This window comes from Phaseolus vulgaris, chromosome 1 (assembly GCF_051622355.1).
Source record: "Phaseolus vulgaris cultivar YP4 chromosome 1, ASM5162235v1, whole genome shotgun sequence".
NCBI lineage: Eukaryota > Viridiplantae > Streptophyta > Magnoliopsida > Fabales > Fabaceae > Phaseolus > Phaseolus vulgaris.
Genome location: NC_143498.1, coordinates 55101919 through 55119527, shown reverse-complemented (window position 1 = coordinate 55119527; position 17609 = coordinate 55101919). Strand labels below are relative to the sequence as shown.

General features: G+C 34.2%; 3 protein-coding genes across 11 annotated transcripts; 1 reads left to right on the top strand and 2 right to left on the bottom strand.

Moving 5' to 3' along the window:
* Positions 1-415: 415 nt before the first annotated feature.
* LOC137815314 (DEAD-box ATP-dependent RNA helicase 37) lies at positions 416-6185 on the top strand. The gene is made up of 7 exons (XM_068618454.2): positions 416-855; positions 959-1701; positions 1816-1899; positions 1987-2229; positions 2636-2803; positions 3228-3341; positions 5199-6185. The coding sequence occupies exons 2-7, from the start codon at positions 1018-1020 to the stop codon at positions 5685-5687; spliced, it is 1782 nt and encodes a 593-aa protein (XP_068474555.1). The 5' UTR covers positions 416-855; positions 959-1017; the 3' UTR covers positions 5688-6185.
* Positions 6186-7421: 1236 nt separating this feature from the next.
* Positions 7422-8746, bottom strand: LOC137815301 (non-specific lipid transfer protein GPI-anchored 6). Its single transcript, XM_068618439.1, has 3 exons — positions 7957-8746; positions 7765-7860; positions 7422-7679 (listed from the first exon to the last, which is right to left on the bottom strand). The coding sequence occupies exons 1-3, from the start codon at positions 8345-8347 to the stop codon at positions 7555-7557; spliced, it is 612 nt and encodes a 203-aa protein (XP_068474540.1). The 5' UTR covers positions 8348-8746; the 3' UTR covers positions 7422-7554.
* Positions 8747-9639: 893 nt separating this feature from the next.
* On the bottom strand, positions 9640-15123 carry LOC137815300 (RNA-binding KH domain-containing protein). 9 transcript variants are annotated; one of them, XM_068618433.1, is made up of 9 exons: positions 14880-15123; positions 14134-14551; positions 13546-13671; positions 13397-13436; positions 13210-13292; positions 12082-12159; positions 11899-11952; positions 11620-11748; positions 9640-11476 (listed from the first exon to the last, which is right to left on the bottom strand). In XM_068618433.1, the coding sequence occupies exons 2-9, from the start codon at positions 14479-14481 to the stop codon at positions 9890-9892; spliced, it is 2445 nt and encodes an 814-aa protein (XP_068474534.1). In that variant the 5' UTR covers positions 14482-14551; positions 14880-15123; the 3' UTR covers positions 9640-9889. The 9 variants fall into 9 exon arrangements, with proteins under 9 accessions (XP_068474534.1, XP_068474535.1, XP_068474536.1 ...); XM_068618434.1 differs by having other exon boundaries at positions 13397-13433; XM_068618435.1 differs by having other exon boundaries at positions 14185-14551.
* Positions 15124-17609: the final 2486 nt, after the last annotated feature.

Here is a 17609-nt window from a genome sequence, read left to right as displayed (position 1 = left end):
ACATACAGTTTACACTCTAATAAGTAAATATTTGATTCTTTCTTTTCAAAATATTATTATAAGAGTTTGTTAAGTATATGTCATTCATTATTGTTGTTGATGATGGTGTTAAAAGAAACTTTTCTCTAACTTTATTCATGTCTATGTTGACTATATTAAAAGGAGATTTCTTTTGAAGAAGAGATTCAGGGCATGAAAAAGTGCCTGCAAAATTTTCCTGATTGGGTGAATTATTGGATTGAATAAGTTTTTAACATTTTTCATTATTTTTTTATTAATATTTATATACCTTTTCATTATAATAAAATAATAATAAAAATAAAAATATCAATAATAAATATATTTTTTTAATATTTACTTTTTTTTATTCATCAAATTATATTTCTTTCTGTCTTTTTTTCTTACTTTCTTCCCTGACAATTCACAGTGAAGAAATTTAGAATTTAAAAAATATTTGTTTTTAATAAAAAATGAGTGTAAAAAAAAGAAAGTGGATTAAGGAGAGTTTAGACAGTAATGAATTTAGGTTAATATTGGTGAGTGGAAGAGAACTAAGAATGGAATGGAAGCGTGAGTTGAGATTTGCAGCAGCCTCAGCTGCAGCGGCAAACAGGAAGCATTTGAAATTTGAAGCGGAAACAGGAAGAGCCTGTATTTACATTTATAAATTATGAATAAAAAATAAAAATGGAAAAAGGAAAAAAAGAAGAAAGAAAATGAAGGGAAATAAGGGCGCATTCTTAGGCAGAAAAGATAGATAGATATTTTTGTATCTATTGCATCCAAATTTGAAGGCGTGTTGTGTGTGGCGTTTAGGGTTTCTCCATCTTCTTCAACAATCGTCTACACTTGAGGGTTTTAGTCTTCTCTTCTCTTCTATCTCACTCATTCATTCCTTTCTTCACCTCCTCTCTTTGCATCAATGTTATCTTATGTAATGTGATTGTTTCAATTGCAGGCTAAGAGCGTGATTCCTGATCCTTTAGAAGGAAGGGAAGCACACAACACAACGCAAGCATGCAAACTTCGTGGGCTGATTTGGCTACTAATTCCGCGCCTGAAATTGCCGGAGCATCCAACACCACAGCTCCGTCGCGGCCCGTTTATGTGCCTCCTCATCTGAGGAACCGTGGAGCATCAGCATCAACGGAATCCTCCTCTGCTCCTCCACCACCCAATGTGAGTACTGATAACAATGCCGGATCACGGTGGGGTGCGCCCAGAAACGGGTGGGGGAACAGAAGTGGTGGTTGGGATCGGCGGGAAGTGAACCCCTTCGAAGATCAGGAGAATGCAGCTGAAGAGGGAGGAGCAGCTTTTGGCGAGGAGCAGGGAAACACGGGAATTAATTTTGATGCGTACGAGGACATTCCTGTTGAGACGAGCGGTGAAAACGTGCCCCCACCTGTGAATACTTTTGCGGAGATTGACTTGGGCGAGGCTCTTAATCAGAATATTAGACGCTGCAAATATGTTAAGCCAACGCCGGTCCAGCGGTATGGCATACCCATATCCCTTGGCGGACGGGATTTAATGGCTTGTGCGCAGACTGGTTCCGGAAAGACTGCGGCATTCTGTTTCCCTATTATCAGTGGCATTATGAGAGGTCAAGGGCAGCCCCTCCAGAGGCCCCCTCGCGGTGCCCGTACAGTCTATCCACTTGCCCTTGTTCTCTCGCCGACTAGGGAGTTATCCATGCAAGTCAGTACTTTCTTATTACATACACTCTTCATATCAGATGCTTCCTCTCTTTTTAATTCCCTCCATTGCCTCTGCACATCTGTTTGCAACATATTGACTGTTCGTTCCTTTCAGATACATGAAGAGGCTAGGAAGTTTTCATACCAGACAGGGGTCAGGGTCGTTGTTGCCTATGGTGGAGCTCCTATAAACCAGCAGGTCTTAAATCCTTGTTCTTTCTCAATTTTAACATTAATATGTTGATTTATATTTTGGCATAGTTCCTGACTAAATATAGTGTTCCAGCTACGGGAACTTGAGAGAGGGGTGGATATTCTTGTTGCAACTCCAGGAAGATTGGTTGATTTGCTGGAGAGAGCTAGAGTTTCATTGCAGATGATCAAATATTTGGCCTTAGACGAGGCAGATAGAATGCTGGACATGGGTTTTGAACCACAAATAAGGAAGATTGTACAACAAATGGACATGCCTCCACCAGGTGCCAGACAGACTATGTTGTTCAGTGCCACATTTCCAAAAGAGATACAGGTTTCATATTCTCTATGCTAGGCGGGAGGATGTGCCTCACCTTACAAATTTAGTTGTAAATTGTAATTAATCTAAGATGCGCGTTCCTCATGTTTTTTTGTGCAGGCTGCTGATATATCGATACTCGTAAAAACATATACTTTCACACTTTAATAAATTAATATTTTATTCATTTTTATTTTATTTTTTAATTTAATATATTATTATATTATTATAAACAGTATCAAATCTAGGGTTCTTTTGACCCTTAATCCTTCACCTTTACTCATTAAATAGTTGCTATTTCAAATTTTTATTGGGATATAAGTGGCAGAGATCCAAGTAATGCAATTGAATATTACTTATTAGATGTATAGCTTCCTCATATCATCGTTTAATTTTGTTGTGATTTACTGTTAATATGCAGAGTCTAGCCTCTGATTTCCTTTCAAATTATGTTTTTCTGGCTGTTGGAAGAGTGGGCTCAATTACCGATTTGATTGTCCAAAGAGTTGAGTACGTTCAAGAATCTGACAAAAGAAGTCACCTCATGGATCTTCTTCATGCGCAGAGGGAAAATGGTGTACAAGGAAAGGTATTATCACAGTTCACAGAAAGTGTATTTAACTAGTATAAAACTTGGTATAATTATTGTTTCCGAGGCAAGTTGTTTTGGGCTCAAATCAGCGTCTGAATGCTGATCCATGTATGTATTGGTCTTGGGAAAATGTTCCAGATCAATGAAACGGGGATTATGCTATGAACCAACGATGCATAGTTTTCCTGAGTTGATTGATTATGGGTGGAAGAATTGGCATTTCTACTCCTTTTCTGTATGTTCTAGCCGTGCCAGGTCTTCTTACTCCATGACAATTGCATGTACATATTTTTGTTTGTGGTAAATTATAGCATGGGGATGCTGTGTTTTCTCATTGTAGGGACATGTTTTTTTCCCTCACGGCAAATGCTATTGCTTGATTATCAAAGGCCTTGTTCATGGATGATTTTATTTTTTGCAGCAAGCTTTGACTTTAGTTTTTGTGGAGACAAAGAAGGGAGCTGATGCTCTCGAGCACTGGTTGTGTCGTAATAATTTTCCGGCAACTACTATTCACGGTGACAGGACACAACAGGTTAGTCTGTTGTTCAGTTATGTCTGCTTTTGCATCTGTGTGATCTAGACTACTACTTTGATTTATATTTGATTGACAAGGCCAGTACTCCTACTATTCTTTTTTTTTTTTTTTGCCTTGATAATGTTTGGTGCTTTGGAACAGCATAGTTGGACGCTTAGGATTATGTAAGCATGTCTTGTTTACAGAATTAATGTTATGGAAAGTAGGGGGATGACATCTGACTCTGCTTGGTTTTTCTGTGTTAGGGCCTTGTATAAGATTTTTCAAAAGATGGTTAATGTCGTGGAAAGTAGGGGGATGCCATCTTGACTTTCCTAGGTTTGTCTGTGTTAGGACCTTTGTATGGGGAGTCAGTCTGAACACTTTGATTGAAAGAGGTAGTCAGCTAGGGGTCATTTTATATGTGTAGTATAAATTATATATTTTGCATTACAATATTTAGGCTTAATTGTACTTTTGGTCCCCTTATCATTCTCAAATTTGGTTCTCATTCTTTGCAATTTTGGCCCCTCTGTTATTTTAATTGTGCAATTTTGGATCATTTATTAACTTGACATCTAATATTTGATTGAAAGGCTAGCATGATGGTAGTGTTGTCGTGGACGTGCAATAAAGTGCTATGCTGGCATTTATGTTAAATTTTGGATGTCAAATAAGTGGGTAGATCAAAACTGTACAATTAAAATAATGGGGTTGGTGGGACACCAAATTCAAGAAATGGCAATAGCAGGGTGACCCAGTTGTAAATTGCAAGCTATCAAGCCGTGATTGCTGATAGACGGAGTGGATTGGCCGCCCCCAACCCCGAGGATGTCGTGACAGAGTAGAAGTGGCTGTGGCAGCCAGCGAATCGCAGCCAGGAGTGGGTTTTGCGACCACCCCATTGTTTGGGCTGTCGAATGTGTGCTGTTGCAGGGGAGTTTGATGGAGGACTCGTAAAATCATGCCTATTAAAGCCCTAGCCTTTCTGTTCTTCAATCTCTTCTTATCTTGCCTATTGATTGAGAGTACTCATGGCTTGCTAGAATTAGTATAATAATAATAATAATAAAATGTAGAAAAATAATAATAAAAATTAAGGCGTATAATAAATTAAAAATGATAGCAAAAAAAATCAGCTAAATAATAATAATTAAATTAAATAATATTATAATAAATAGATTTTATATGATACGAGAAAACTGTATGTACTTAAAAATGTAAAATAAAAATTATATATATCATATATATAATTTCACTATAGGTACAAAAAGAATTCAGAATAGCTGTCATCCCACTATCCTGCTGTAGCATTTTTAGGGGGTAGCCGCTTTGCCTAGCTATCCGTTATTGACGTATGAGGACACTAAAATAGCAATGAAACCTATATATAAAATGATTACCATCCAACTTCTCATAATAGCATTTTTAGAGTTTGCTGCTGTGCACTGCAATCTGAGATTGATAACTATGGGTGTTATCATGGTTGTTAATCAGGAGTTTTAACTTGTAAACTTGCTTGTTCAGGGGCAAGTTCTTGAATACATAACAGTGTTCAAGAGTTGTTTGTTGCTCCCTTCTATTTTTCTGAAACCCAAGTCACCCAAAATCCATAGGCATTTCATATATTAATTTATAGGTATTTCTATGGTGGTTAGTGTACTCAAAATGACTTTTCTGCACATTTTTTTTATAATTAATTCTTTTTTTCACATCAAGTTGAGCACATCTTGCATAGTTAGTCTGAGTTTACTTTCTTTGTTTGAAGCTGAAGCTCGCAAATATCATACTGTCTCAAGGTCAAATGTTACAATTGTCATATTTTTACATTTTTTGTGTGTGTATAGGCTTATTATCATTTTACAATGCTTGCAGGAAAGAGAATTGGCATTAAGATCATTTAAAACTGGCAACACTCCCATATTGGTGGCAACTGATGTGGCTGCACGTGGTCTTGACATTCCTCATGTTGCCCATGTAGTTAACTTTGAGCTTCCTAATGATGTTGACGATTATGTACACCGTATTGGAAGAACAGGGCGAGCAGGAAAGAAAGGCCTTGCAACTGCGTTCTTTAATGACAACAATGCTTCACTGGCTAGGCCTTTAGCAGATCTGATGCAAGAAGCGAATCAGGAAGTACCTGATTGGCTCTCTCGGTATGCTGCTCGCTCTACTTTTGGTGGTGGACGGAATCGTCGAAATGGAGGAGGCCGTTTTGGTGGCCGTGATTTTCGAAGAGAAGGTTCTTTTAGTAGGGGTGGCTCTGGTTACTACAGTACAGGAAACAACAGTGGTGGATATGGCACTTCTGGTGGGTATGGTGGAGGATTTGGTCCTGGGGTAACCAGTGCATGGGACTGATAGCATTATACAGAATATTAGGAATTAGGTGCAGACTTACACCTATAGGGTGATTTTTCACCCTTTTTTGTCTTTTCAAGTTCATGTTCTTCAATTTACTTTTACCTTCTCGGTGATTCAATCCAACATCATTTTGTACGGTTTATAATTCTAATCACCAAGAGAGATGTGGGTGTGTGCGGCATCATTATCAGATCAGTAGAGGTCGTGCAGTGTCAGTGGGTGTTGGCAATGGCGATTACTAACATATTAGGAGTTCGTTTTAACTACTATCTGTACTCTTTCATTTTGGGTGGTTATTTTGCTGGGAGAAAGGTTGTGGAATAGCGGTGGGAGAGGTGCAGGCTTTTCTTTACAGTCGTATCTATTTATCACTTGATCATGTTTCTACCCAATATCTGTTGACATTTCGAGTTTCCCCATTCTGATGGGCCAAGGTTTTGTAATAGTGGTGACTGAAATGAATGAAAAGTATTCTTGCCGGATGTTTGTATTTGACATTTATGTGGAATGTTTGTTCATGGTGTTTCTTGTATGATTGAATTAATTTATTTGAAATGTTGTTTAAATGTGTCAAAAATCCATTAGGCGTTGGTAAGATTCTCTCGCCTCTAAATGTTGCTGAGATTCCACAAAGATCACTAATTATGTACTGGCAATCTCAGCATAAAATGGAGGAAAAAGAGAAAAGAAAACATAGGGTTGTCAGTTACACCATGCTATTGTATCGTTTGCTGGTCTAGTTTGTGAAATATCTGCATGACTATATGTTAAATTAGAAATGATCTAGTAAAACATTGACGGACACGGCAAGAGTTTATATTTTAAATAGGATAGGTTTAGAAATAAATATAAATAATAAATAGTAAGTTTGAAATTAAATAATATGAAAAAGTATTAAAATAGTATAACAACTGAGAGTTGTAATGTTGTTGTAATTCAAATGAGTTTTGGGTAGCGAATATCTGAAGAGTGTATATCATTTGTCTGAAATTGACCTTTTTCCAGAACAGAAACATATAGAACAAACAAACTGCAATTACATGCTTCAAATGAGTTTTGGGTAGTGATTCCATGTCAGAGGAGGGCAAGATCGTCAGTTTAACCATTATCTATATTCACATAATGAGTTTAGTTATTTATGAAAATTTATCATATAAAATGTTTGATGTAAAATTGTATAAAATATTTATGTGAAATATAAATCTGTATAGACTGTCTATATTATACTTATAATACGTAAAAAATATTATTTAAAACAATTTTCTATTTCCAAACACAATAGTGATGAATAACGAAATTTAAAAAAAAAACTTTTATTTAAACAAAACATTAGAGGTAATTTTTGTCATATACCAATTCGAGGTTAAAGACATTATAGTTACAAATTTTCACATAATTATGACAAAAAAATTGTAATCAAATCAAAGTACTATACAATGAAAATGACTTTGACAACGGAAAAAAGATCGAAAGTTACAACTTCTTCACGATTGAAAAAGCAGGTTGAACTCATGCTTAAAAAATATGACTTCTTCCGTATGAAATCATATATCTTTCAAGCAGGACTCAACCATTGATGTAGTAAGATTAAAACTTGCAAAGGGTTTAGGTTATGTAAAGAGGAACTACTAAATGTTTACATGGTCAACTCACGATGAAGTATATTGAAAGTGGGTAACTCATATTAATGATTACCATCAAGAATTCATGATTACCATCACTCAATGTAACTCGTATTAAAAGATCGATAGAATGATTTTATTTCAGATTTGCACACAAAAATATAGAGTAATTAGGAAACATGAAAAACGAAGAGAAACAGAGACGTGAAGCAAGTAGTAGTAGTAGTAGATGGTAGTTCACTTCAAACAACAAGGAAGAGAAGTGGTAAGATAGAGGAAAGCAGGTGTCGCAACGACCACCTCTTTGTAGACACACCACTCTTTTCCTGACCGCTTGAGTTTGATCCTTTCTCAGCACCACCTGCAGCTGCGATTTTCAACTTTCAAAACAAACCATCTATAGCATAAGATGAATCAGAAAGACGTATTAAGAGTGATATAATGATAGTTACCACTGGAAACTGGGGTGGAACTGTTTGTTTTAGCGGAATTTTGGAATCCCTCAAACACCTTAGCATCAGGAGAGTTAGGTGCTAAATGTAAAAGATCTGAAAAGTGTGATATGAGATATACATAAGGGAGGGCATGAAATGGAATGGAATGAAAATATTAAGAAAGAAGAGTGAGATGATATTAGTAGGTACCTACACAGTGAGATATATTAGCAGGTGCGTGGCAAGCAGAGGGTAGTTGAATAGCAAGAGTGGCATTGATTTTGATGCCAAGATTGGGGTCATCACGATCTTTGATGAGGATGCAGATGCATTTCTTGCTCTTGTCGAGAACCACTTTGAGGCCACTGCAGCAATCTATGGTTGGGGTTTTGGCTTCACCCCCAACGTAAGGAACACAGCTAGCCAGCCCCACAAGTTTGTCTGCACATTCTTCTCTGTCTTTGCCTAAATCTGAATTTGCAAAGCCAACCAACAGTAAAAGCAAGATGAAGGAGGAGAATGCTACATCCCTCACCCTTTTGCCTCTGGAAACCATTCCAATTAAGAGTTTGTTTTGTTGTTGAAGGGAATCTGATCTCATACAATACAATGCTATTTGCTGTGGTTGTGTTGTGACTTATGTATGAGTTTACTAGGCATAGTGCTGTGGCCTGTGGCTGTGGGGCCTACATCTTTATCACATGTGAACCATTTTTTGTCTCTTGGCGTCCCATAATCCTCATTATGTTTCTTTTATCATGAAAAAAGACTAAGAATATGAACTTATATAGTGTACAGGAATCAAGTAAGATAAAGAATATCAAAAGCAAGCCACAGGGAACGGTAGACTAATATGAACTTCACTGAGGAATAGAGACAAACATATTTTGTGCAACCCATAATGTTGAAGGAATGAATTACGAGGAAGAAGCAAGTACCTCTGAGAAGTGCTGAAGCAGAAAATTGGAAAAAGAAAAGGCTTTGAGGTATATATAAAAATTGGATAGTAAAAAATTCATAGTTGCTATTTTATTTTAGTTGAAGATACGTAAGATGAACCCGTGACAAATCGATACGTTCTTAAGACTAACCCGTGATTATTTTGGATCTATCTGTGATTACCTCTGAACACGTGCAGGGGAGTTTGAATAGACAAGGATGACGATGACAAGGAAGGACACTTTGGTATTTTAACCACCCTCGTGAGGTGTATAAAGAAACTATAGGAGTGCAGAAAGAAATTTTCATACTGAAGCCCAAAGGGGAAACAAAGGCCCAACTTTAGGAGTAATCTGTTCATTGGAACAAGTCAGGGAACTTTTGAAAAACTTCGTAGAAAATATTAAATTTGATCGTTCCAGGGATAAATATTTTAAACTAAATTTTAATTTATTTCAAAATATATATTATCTAATAAAAAAATTACGGAATAAATCTAAAATAGTTAAAAACTTATTTCAAATTATACATTTTTTACTAGCAATTGTTCAGACAGAGATTGCCATCCACAAAAGTGCGATTCATTGTCTTTTTTTTTTCTCAAGAACCGTCATTTTTTCTAAAATAGTTATTAGATTTTATATTTTTAAATTTAACAATGATATTGTAAAAAAATTGTATTATTAATATGTGATATTATCATCATTCCAAAATGTTTACTTTTGGTGAATACTATTCCTACTAAATAAACACCTTTCTATTAAATAAATTAGTTGTCTTGAAATTCAAAAATACTCTTTAAAATAAATTGTGTTTGAAATTAATTCAAATAAAATATAAATATATTTTTTAAGAAATCTAAATAATATATTCTGAAATTTACCGTATCAAATACAATTTTAGAAGGGTCAAAATGGATTTTCAGATTATATAGGAGTCAAGAATGAAAAACCCTTGGTGAAAAGATTGGCTGAATTCAATTCCCAATCAAGCATCGGTAATGGGCATTGACAAAAGAAAGGCCCAAAAACAACTATTACAGTATGTCCTCTCAACTCAAACTTGTTCTAAGAAGTCATATATGATTTGTAATCAGTCCCATTATTAATCTATACAATTAGAATCTCGCCTGCTTGCCTAAAAACTGCAGTCATAACTCAAGTTTTCACTGTCAACAACGTATCTGTAGCCACATCCAATTCCCTCAGTGTCCAGGATTACCTTTCTGTTGTGGAGGTGCAGAAGTGGGTGAAAAGGGGTCATAAATTTGGTCCGCAGAATATGGTAGCTTACCAGAAGCCATGAGGGTATTGTTGGCAAACTTGTGATTCAGGGGCATTGAAATATCTGGCCGTGCCATCTGAACAGCATAGCTTTGTCGGATAGGCATGCCTCTTTGGGCAACATCACCAGTCAAGTTTGGCCTTTGCGGAGCAGGAAGGAAGTTCTTCATACCCATTTGTGGGACAGGAGATCTAGGTGCAGGTTGACCACCATATGGAAATGCAGTGTGTCTGGGTGGTGGAATTGAGTTCGAGATGGAACCTGATCTTCCCCCGAAGGAAATGGTTTGATCCACTTGAGCAGGGAATTGTGTCCTAGGAAATATTTGAAGAGGCTGATCAGGTACGCCAAACCCAAACGGCGGGGGCCGTAGACCAGGAGGTGGCTCTTGTGTAGCACCTCCTTGACTGTTTGGTCCAGAAACCACTTGACTGTAGTCTGCATTGGGGGGATGTGATTGAAAAGTAAAATTTCCAGATTTTGATGGCGCCAAGACAGATGGTTTTACATGGGTGTGAAAAGGAGCAATTCCAGAAGCAGAATTAGGTATTCCTGTTTGCTGAGGCAAAGGAAAAGAAGAGGATATTCCAGACGAAGGAAATGAAACTGGTCCTGATAGATGGTTTACAGATGAATGTTTAGGTGCAGGTATTGGTACAGACATAGGTCTCAAAAGTGGTGCGGGGGATATTCCTACTTGATGTCGAGGAAAGGAGGCAGATCGTGGCATCATTGACATATTTGACTGTGGTGGCATAAATGCAACATCCGGTTGTTGATGTAGAGAGGCAGGTCTTCCTGGTGGAGCCATTGACCCCATATTGCTGGGACCAATAGATGTTTTAACAGCGACAAGGGCTTCATTCTGGCCAGGAGGGACCCCAAGATGGGTGATGGACTGGTTAGGTATGGGCAATGGTGATACACCAGATATGGGTAGATGCAATGAAGACACTGTGTTCTGCAGTTGTCCTATTGGCGTTGGTTGGCTTAAAGTAACAGGAAATGAATGTGAAGCATTTGTCGGAGTTGACAAATTCTGTACAGACATTATAGAAGCATTTCTTGGGGGGCCAACGTAACCCATAGGACTTGCCTGAGTCAAATGTAGATAGGGTAAAATCTGTCTTGGTGGTGGTGCTTGCACAGAAATATGTTGATTTGGAATAATTGGTTGAAATCCAGGTTGAGCACCAAAAGTAGGAACCGAGTTTGAAGTTTGTGGTGGAAAATGGGGAGTTCTAGCAAGACCTAATGGATTTGGGGAGGCTACAGTGCCAGATGAAGCAAATATGGGGGTATTAGATGGAACAACTGAAAACCATGGTGTAGAGTATTGGAAGTTATCTTCATGCATTTGGGTAACAGCTACTGGTTGCAAAACAGCCTGGTTTTCCAGAGAAACAGCATCTGCATGAGAAGGGTGACCTTCTTGGCTTTGACACAGAATATCAGTGCTGTCCCTAGAAACTGATATAGAGGCTGTAGAGCCAGCAGCTAAATTCCCCTGAATAAAAGACAGCAATTCTTATAAAGCACAATCAAAATTACAGAAGGAATGACATCATTATAAAACTAGTAGTGATAAACAGTATTATAACATAACCATAAATCATAAAAACTTTTTTCATTTGAAATGACAAGACTCACAGTTACAGAGGTAATTAGCAGTTCAATTATTGACATTGCTGCATCCACTTTTTCAAAACTATCAGCTGATATGTTAACATACATCTCCTTGTAACTGCACTGGATATCCGTTCCAGGTTTAATTTCACCCTGAAAATGTAGCAGTTAATGAATGGAAAACAGACAAAAAGTGCGAACAAATGCAGTTCTTTCTTCCCAAAATCAAGTTAAAATATTTCAAAGCTATATGTGCTGAGGATAAAAGCCACATTATATTATCAATGAAGTGAAGGAACTTACTTTCTCTCCTGTGTCTGCTTTGGTTCCGTGAATTTTTATCTTTGCAGCAGTTTCCTGGTATATGCATATATCAAAGATCAATTAAAAAATGAAGAAATTTAATTTCATGATCTAAATCAGCAAATAGAGCTTAGTGACTGCAAAGCACTAGATGAAGATTAGATATCAACCCAATGATCTTACCTTTTCTAGTTGTTTCTGATTGTCACCTTCAGGCCCATATATTAGACCAACAAAATTGCACCCAGGATATTCTTGTACCTGTGTATGGTATTACGTATAAGACTTTTCGTTGTATTATAGAACTTTAAGTTTAGTAAACTTAATTTTTTAAAAAGTAATAGATCCTTCTTAAAATCAAATTTACAACAAAGGACTGCCAAAATTAAGTGTAAACATGTGAGCAGCAACTGTGGTTGAGTCATTTTGCGTAGTTACCCTGCATAGCAATCAGTATTGAGCATATATACTAGTAATATATTGTAATCTGGGCTGGGATGTTAGTGCCGCTAAATTCTGAAGCTCAATTCAAAGGTAAATCTTATACAAGTTAGTTTTCAACTTTGACTCAAGAATGAGGAGCGAGATTCTCCAACAACGTCAACTATCAGGAAATTAGTCAAAGAAAATGAATGAGAAGATCAGTTTGGAAAAGAAAGTCCGGAAATGAGTTATCTGTTTCTGGCCAGTTAATTAACACTTCCCACATGCTCATATCAAATACACGGACCTTCAAGTCAAACTCATAAAGAAATAATATAAGGCCTCATCACCTAAAAATTGCCACAATCTTACAAGATAGAGAAATATTATAAGGCCCACAAAATGTCAACCATACTAGAGTTTCGACCAGACATGAAACTATTAAATATATCAATACTTGTCAATAGTATAGGATAAGTGTCCACACAACGGTAATGATACTAGCTTAGTAGCTTGTGACCTAAAAGTCATGGGTTCAAATCCTAGAAAATTATCTGGGTTTGTAGGGGTATGACCGAGTACATCTACACTCCCCAGACCATTTTAGGTGGGAGACTCATGCACTGAATTGCCCTTCTTTTTTATCAATTTTCATTGACAGCAAGGAAAAATAATTGTACAAAACATGTTGGATGCATAACGGTGGCAAAATGATCCATATATCCATAATCCATCCAAAATTAAATCCAAGGTAATCAATTCATTTCAGTAAATAGTAAATGGATTTTATGGACTGGGTAACTGTGATTAATGGATGGCAACTATTCATCCATTTTTTTCTCAATTTAAATTATTGAAAGTTAGAATCAGTTTAGAAACAATACTTACAGGCAAAGGAATGCTGGCTTCTTTTAATAATGGTTTAAAACCACGTGGAGGTTTGTAACTGGGATCTAATTTTAGTATTTCACCTGGAAATGATTAAAATCACGATTATAATGGAATAAACAGCATGTATGAATTAAAGGGGAGTTGAAGAGGCATAAAACGGATAGATACTTCAAGAAGAACAAACCTATGGCTTCCCGCTTTTCAAGTTCGAGCATTCCTGACTTCTTAGATCCATAAATCAACATCAGAAGTGTATTTAATAACAATAAATGCGCAGCACTACGCAATAATAAGTGATAAAAATTAAAAGGAACAGTGTCAATTGTTGTTAACCTTGTTGTTAATTTGAGAGCCATATTTGATTTGATCAGAATTCTCAGCTCCTAATGGCAAGTTCTGAGTGTCCCCAACTTCCAGTTTTTCTGATTCCAACTGCTTTGTGATTTGATCCACTCGAATCTACAAATTGTGTGCAACAATAGTATCAGTTGTGGACACCACGGACGCAAGAACCTGGGTAAAATATTAGCAGAAGCACACACTTTGGCACCCAACATGCAAACAAATTTGAATAGCTTCTAGATATAAAAACATTCCCTGCCAAAGTCCAACAAAAATGTCTCTTTACTAATGTCAATCTCATGGTTTTAATGTAAGTAAATATTTGTCTTGTATCTCACAAAATATGCAGTATTGGGGATTTAAAACTGGCAAAAAAGCATTGTGAGGAGGGGTATCACGAGCAAAGATTAATGTTGCATCCAAAGCATGCGAAGAACATTGTAAAACTAAAATCAAAAAGAATAAGAAGTAATAAAAAATAAACATTTTAACCAAAACTTGTAAAGAAATGTAAATATAACCTCAGAATTGAATACTTTAAAGGAAATGATAATGTAATAATAAGAGAGAGAGAAATACATGGCAATATAAATGATATTGGAGTGTTTTTTGAAAGGATTCCAAAACCACCTGCAAAGCTAAAGCCTTTCCCCTCCTGACAGTTGCATCCTGTGTAAGATCAGGTCCCCATTTCGATTTCCTCTCAGTTTGTTTTGAACTTTCTTCGTTAATGGCTCCAGTGACCCCGTGTTTTGTAGCCCCTCGGAAAATAGGAACCAGTGACCCCGACAATTTGTTTTTAGGGATGACAAATCCTGATTTGGAAGCAAATATAGAGAGCTTTTGGCCACTGGTAGTTGTTGCAGATGAAGCTCCAGACATTTTGTGAGGTTCAGGAGCGGAAGTTGAATCAATCTCTGCACTCATTCTCTTTATCCAGTCACTTTGCAGACACAAGGTGAATGTGATAACTTTGGATGAGAAGATCGAAGTCAATCTGCAAGTAACACATGATTTTGTGGACAGTATGTAAAGAAATAGTTCCATTTTATAACTTAATTTTCGATAGAGTCAGATGAACACCGATCTTATTGAAGTTCTCACAGCTTGATTTTCAGTTACATTTTTGTGAATTGAGTTACCCTAGACTTCATCCACTTTCTTACTAAATGCCTAGGCTTACATAAATTGAAAATTAAAAACAAAAAGCACGAGAATGCAGATTGCAGCATAAATTGGAACAAAGCAAATGGAAGTAAAAGGAACGATAAGAATCAACATAGCAATAGCAATAGAAAGGAATTGAAAAACGAATGGGAAAAAACCTGTGGCTGTGCGATGAATCTGAAATCAGAATTGAATTGCCTTTGCCATTCTCCTCATAGTCGCGTCATAACTCATTCCTTCTTTTCCTTTCTCTTCTTTTGAATTCATCAAAATAAAATCGAAACAAATGTTCTGCAAAACCCTCTCCCTCTCAGCGTTTCTCCACTGCCACCACACTACCCTTGCACTATTATCCCCCAATATATTAAAAACTTTATATCTTTATTATATAATAATTATTATATCTATTCATTTTCTTTTTACATATTTATAAATTCGTCCTTCACCTTAGAGTTTTCTGAGAACAAAAACATAAAAATGTACTACCATTGTCTCTCACAATTCGTGATTTAACAATCCACCTAAAATTATCATTATTTTTCTTTACTATTATTTTTATTGTTAATTATTCACTTTTATTATATCATTTCTATTGTGTTAAAAATTATATCCTTACTATTACTTCCATATTTATATTTTATTTAACTTCGAGCTTTTCTTTGATAAAGTAATTATTATTTTTTATTCTCTTCATCCTACGATTTTTTTTTTAATTATCACATCCGGAATTTTTTAGGGATTTTTTGTGTGTTTGCTTTTTATTCTTAAGCTTTAGTATTTTTAAACATATCATATATAGAAAATGATTGACTTACTTCACGACGAGTAACTATAAAAATTACTCTTAATTTAAATCTTTTATTTGATTTTAATTTAACATTTCATATTAATTAACAATAATTATGTATGTTATATTTTTATATTATAAAAGGAAGAACATGGGAATGTGTGTTTCATTAATGATATATATCGCAATTTAATCATCTTTTTTCTCCTCACTACTTAATAAATATTTTATAAAAGTTTTGAAAAATAAAAAATAAAAATATATATATATATATATATATATATATATATTAATTGTATTGTTTAAAGGTATTCTTTATGAAAAGTATATTGAAATATTATTTTTTGATATATGATTTATTGATCATAATTATATAATTTAGTTAATATAATAATTATATGTATAATTCCTATTTTAGTGTATATTTTTTATTTTTTATTTTACTCTTAACTATATTTTAATTATATGTATAATTCGATTTTACTCTTATTTTAGTGAATAATTTGTTAGTTAGACTTTTGTTGGGTGAGCATAATGGTGGTTAGGTAAACTACAAGCTGTGTTTAATTTGTTGGATGAGCCACCTATTTGTTAATAAGAGAATATTTTATAAACTTTGAATAAACATATTTTTAAATATTTATAAATACTAAATTTTTTTATTTTTTATTATATTGTTATATTCGAACAATATGTTAAATTTGAACTTTATTATGATGTAAAAGATAATGGATTTTAATTTAATAACATTTAAATTGAGTTTGATGTATATGTATAAATGATATATTTGACTAATACATTAGAACTTTATTATGATGTAATAGATAATGAATTTCAATTTAATAGCATTTAAATTGAGTTTGATGTATATGTATAAATAAAAATATATAATGGTATGGTTGTGTTAAGTTTTGATTATAGGATATTTATTTAGAGAGATAGAATATTATATGAGATGTTTATGATTTTGTATTGAATTTTGGATTCTTAAGGAGATGATATTTGACTCATAGAAGAAAATATTAGGTGATGAGAGTCAATGAAGATTCTTATGTGAAAATTGAGTCTGTGGTGTGAAAAATAACTATGTTTTAAAAACTTAAAATAATTTTATCTTTATGTGTTTTTTCTTTTTTAATATATATATAATGTTTTTTGGTAATTATTAAATCACTACATGAAAATTAGTTTTAGAAACTAATTTATTAGTTTATTAAATGATAAAATTACTCATTAATTTAACTAAATACTAATTTAAAATTTAAAGTAACGTACTTCAAATTTTGATAACTAATATTAGATATTAATTTTCAAACTACTTTATAATTTTTTTATACAATAAAAATTACTCTAGATACTAATAATTTTGTAGTTTATAAAATAATATTTAATTTAATGAATATGATAATTAATTATTTTTTATTTTTAAATAGTTAATATTTAGGTATTTTATTGTAATGAATATCGAAAAAATGTGAATAAACTATTCAAATTTACTTCACACTACACGTTATGAACTATTCACAATTTTTTTATAAAACAACCGTTACTTTTTAATTTAAATATATATATATATATATAGGTACGAAATGTTGTTTATTCGCGAGTAATTAATACAGTCAAATTTCTTGACTGCTATTTTTATTTTGACCTAAACGTCTCTCACGTGTGTTACGGTTATTTTTGTTTTTAAGTAATTAATAATTTTTCTAAATCTACTTAATAATTCTAAAAAAAATCTATAAGTATTTTAAATATATTTATTTTGGTAAAGTACTTGAAATATTTTAAGTTTTCGTTTTTAGTCTCTAATATTTTTTTTATCATACACCCCAACGCGTTATTATAACTTGAACGGATGCATATATTGTAGAGTGAAAGAAAGTAACAAAGAACTTAAATAATTTATGTAAGCGAGGAGAAACTATCCAATATCTAAAGGCTTAGTAACCACAATCATACTAAAGGAAAAAAAATACAAATAAATATGAAGAATTATACTAAAATTCATATATTAGCAAAATTGATAAGAAGTTTATACCCATTCCTAAAGAACTTTAAAAAAATATTAAATAAAAATTAATTATATCAACAAAATTAT

What these genes read in the sequence shown, in the direction of transcription:
- LOC137815314 (XM_068618454.2), top strand. Translation starts at nt 1,018, where the DNA reads ATGCAAACTTCGTGGGCTGATTTGGCTACTAATTCCGCGCCTGAAATT. An exon ending in GAGCTCCTATAAACCAGCAG is followed by an intron (nt 1,900 to 1,986) that starts GTCTTAAATCCT and finishes ATAGTGTTCCAG; the next exon opens with CTACGGGAACTTGAGAGAGG. An exon ending in ACGGTGACAGGACACAACAG is followed by an intron (nt 3,342 to 5,198) that starts GTTAGTCTGTTG and finishes CAATGCTTGCAG; the next exon opens with GAAAGAGAATTGGCATTAAG.
- LOC137815301 (XM_068618439.1), bottom strand. Translation starts at nt 8,347, where the DNA reads ATGAGATCAGATTCCCTTCAACAACAAAACAAACTCTTAATTGGAATG. An exon ending in TAATATATCTCACTGTGTAG is followed by an intron (nt 7,861 to 7,956) that starts GTACCTACTAAT and finishes CACACTTTTCAG; the next exon opens with ATCTTTTACATTTAGCACCT. An exon ending in TTCCACCCCAGTTTCCAGTG is followed by an intron (nt 7,680 to 7,764) that starts GTAACTATCATT and finishes TGAAAATCGCAG; the next exon opens with CTGCAGGTGGTGCTGAGAAA.
- LOC137815300 (XM_068618433.1), bottom strand. Translation starts at nt 14,481, where the DNA reads ATGAGTGCAGAGATTGATTCAACTTCCGCTCCTGAACCTCACAAAATG. An exon ending in GCTCTCAAATTAACAACAAG is followed by an intron (nt 13,437 to 13,545) that starts GTTAACAACAAT and finishes TATGGATCTAAG; the next exon opens with AAGTCAGGAATGCTCGAACT. An exon ending in TGCTAATTACCTCTGTAACT is followed by an intron (nt 11,477 to 11,619) that starts GTGAGTCTTGTC and finishes TCTTTTATTCAG; the next exon opens with GGGAATTTAGCTGCTGGCTC.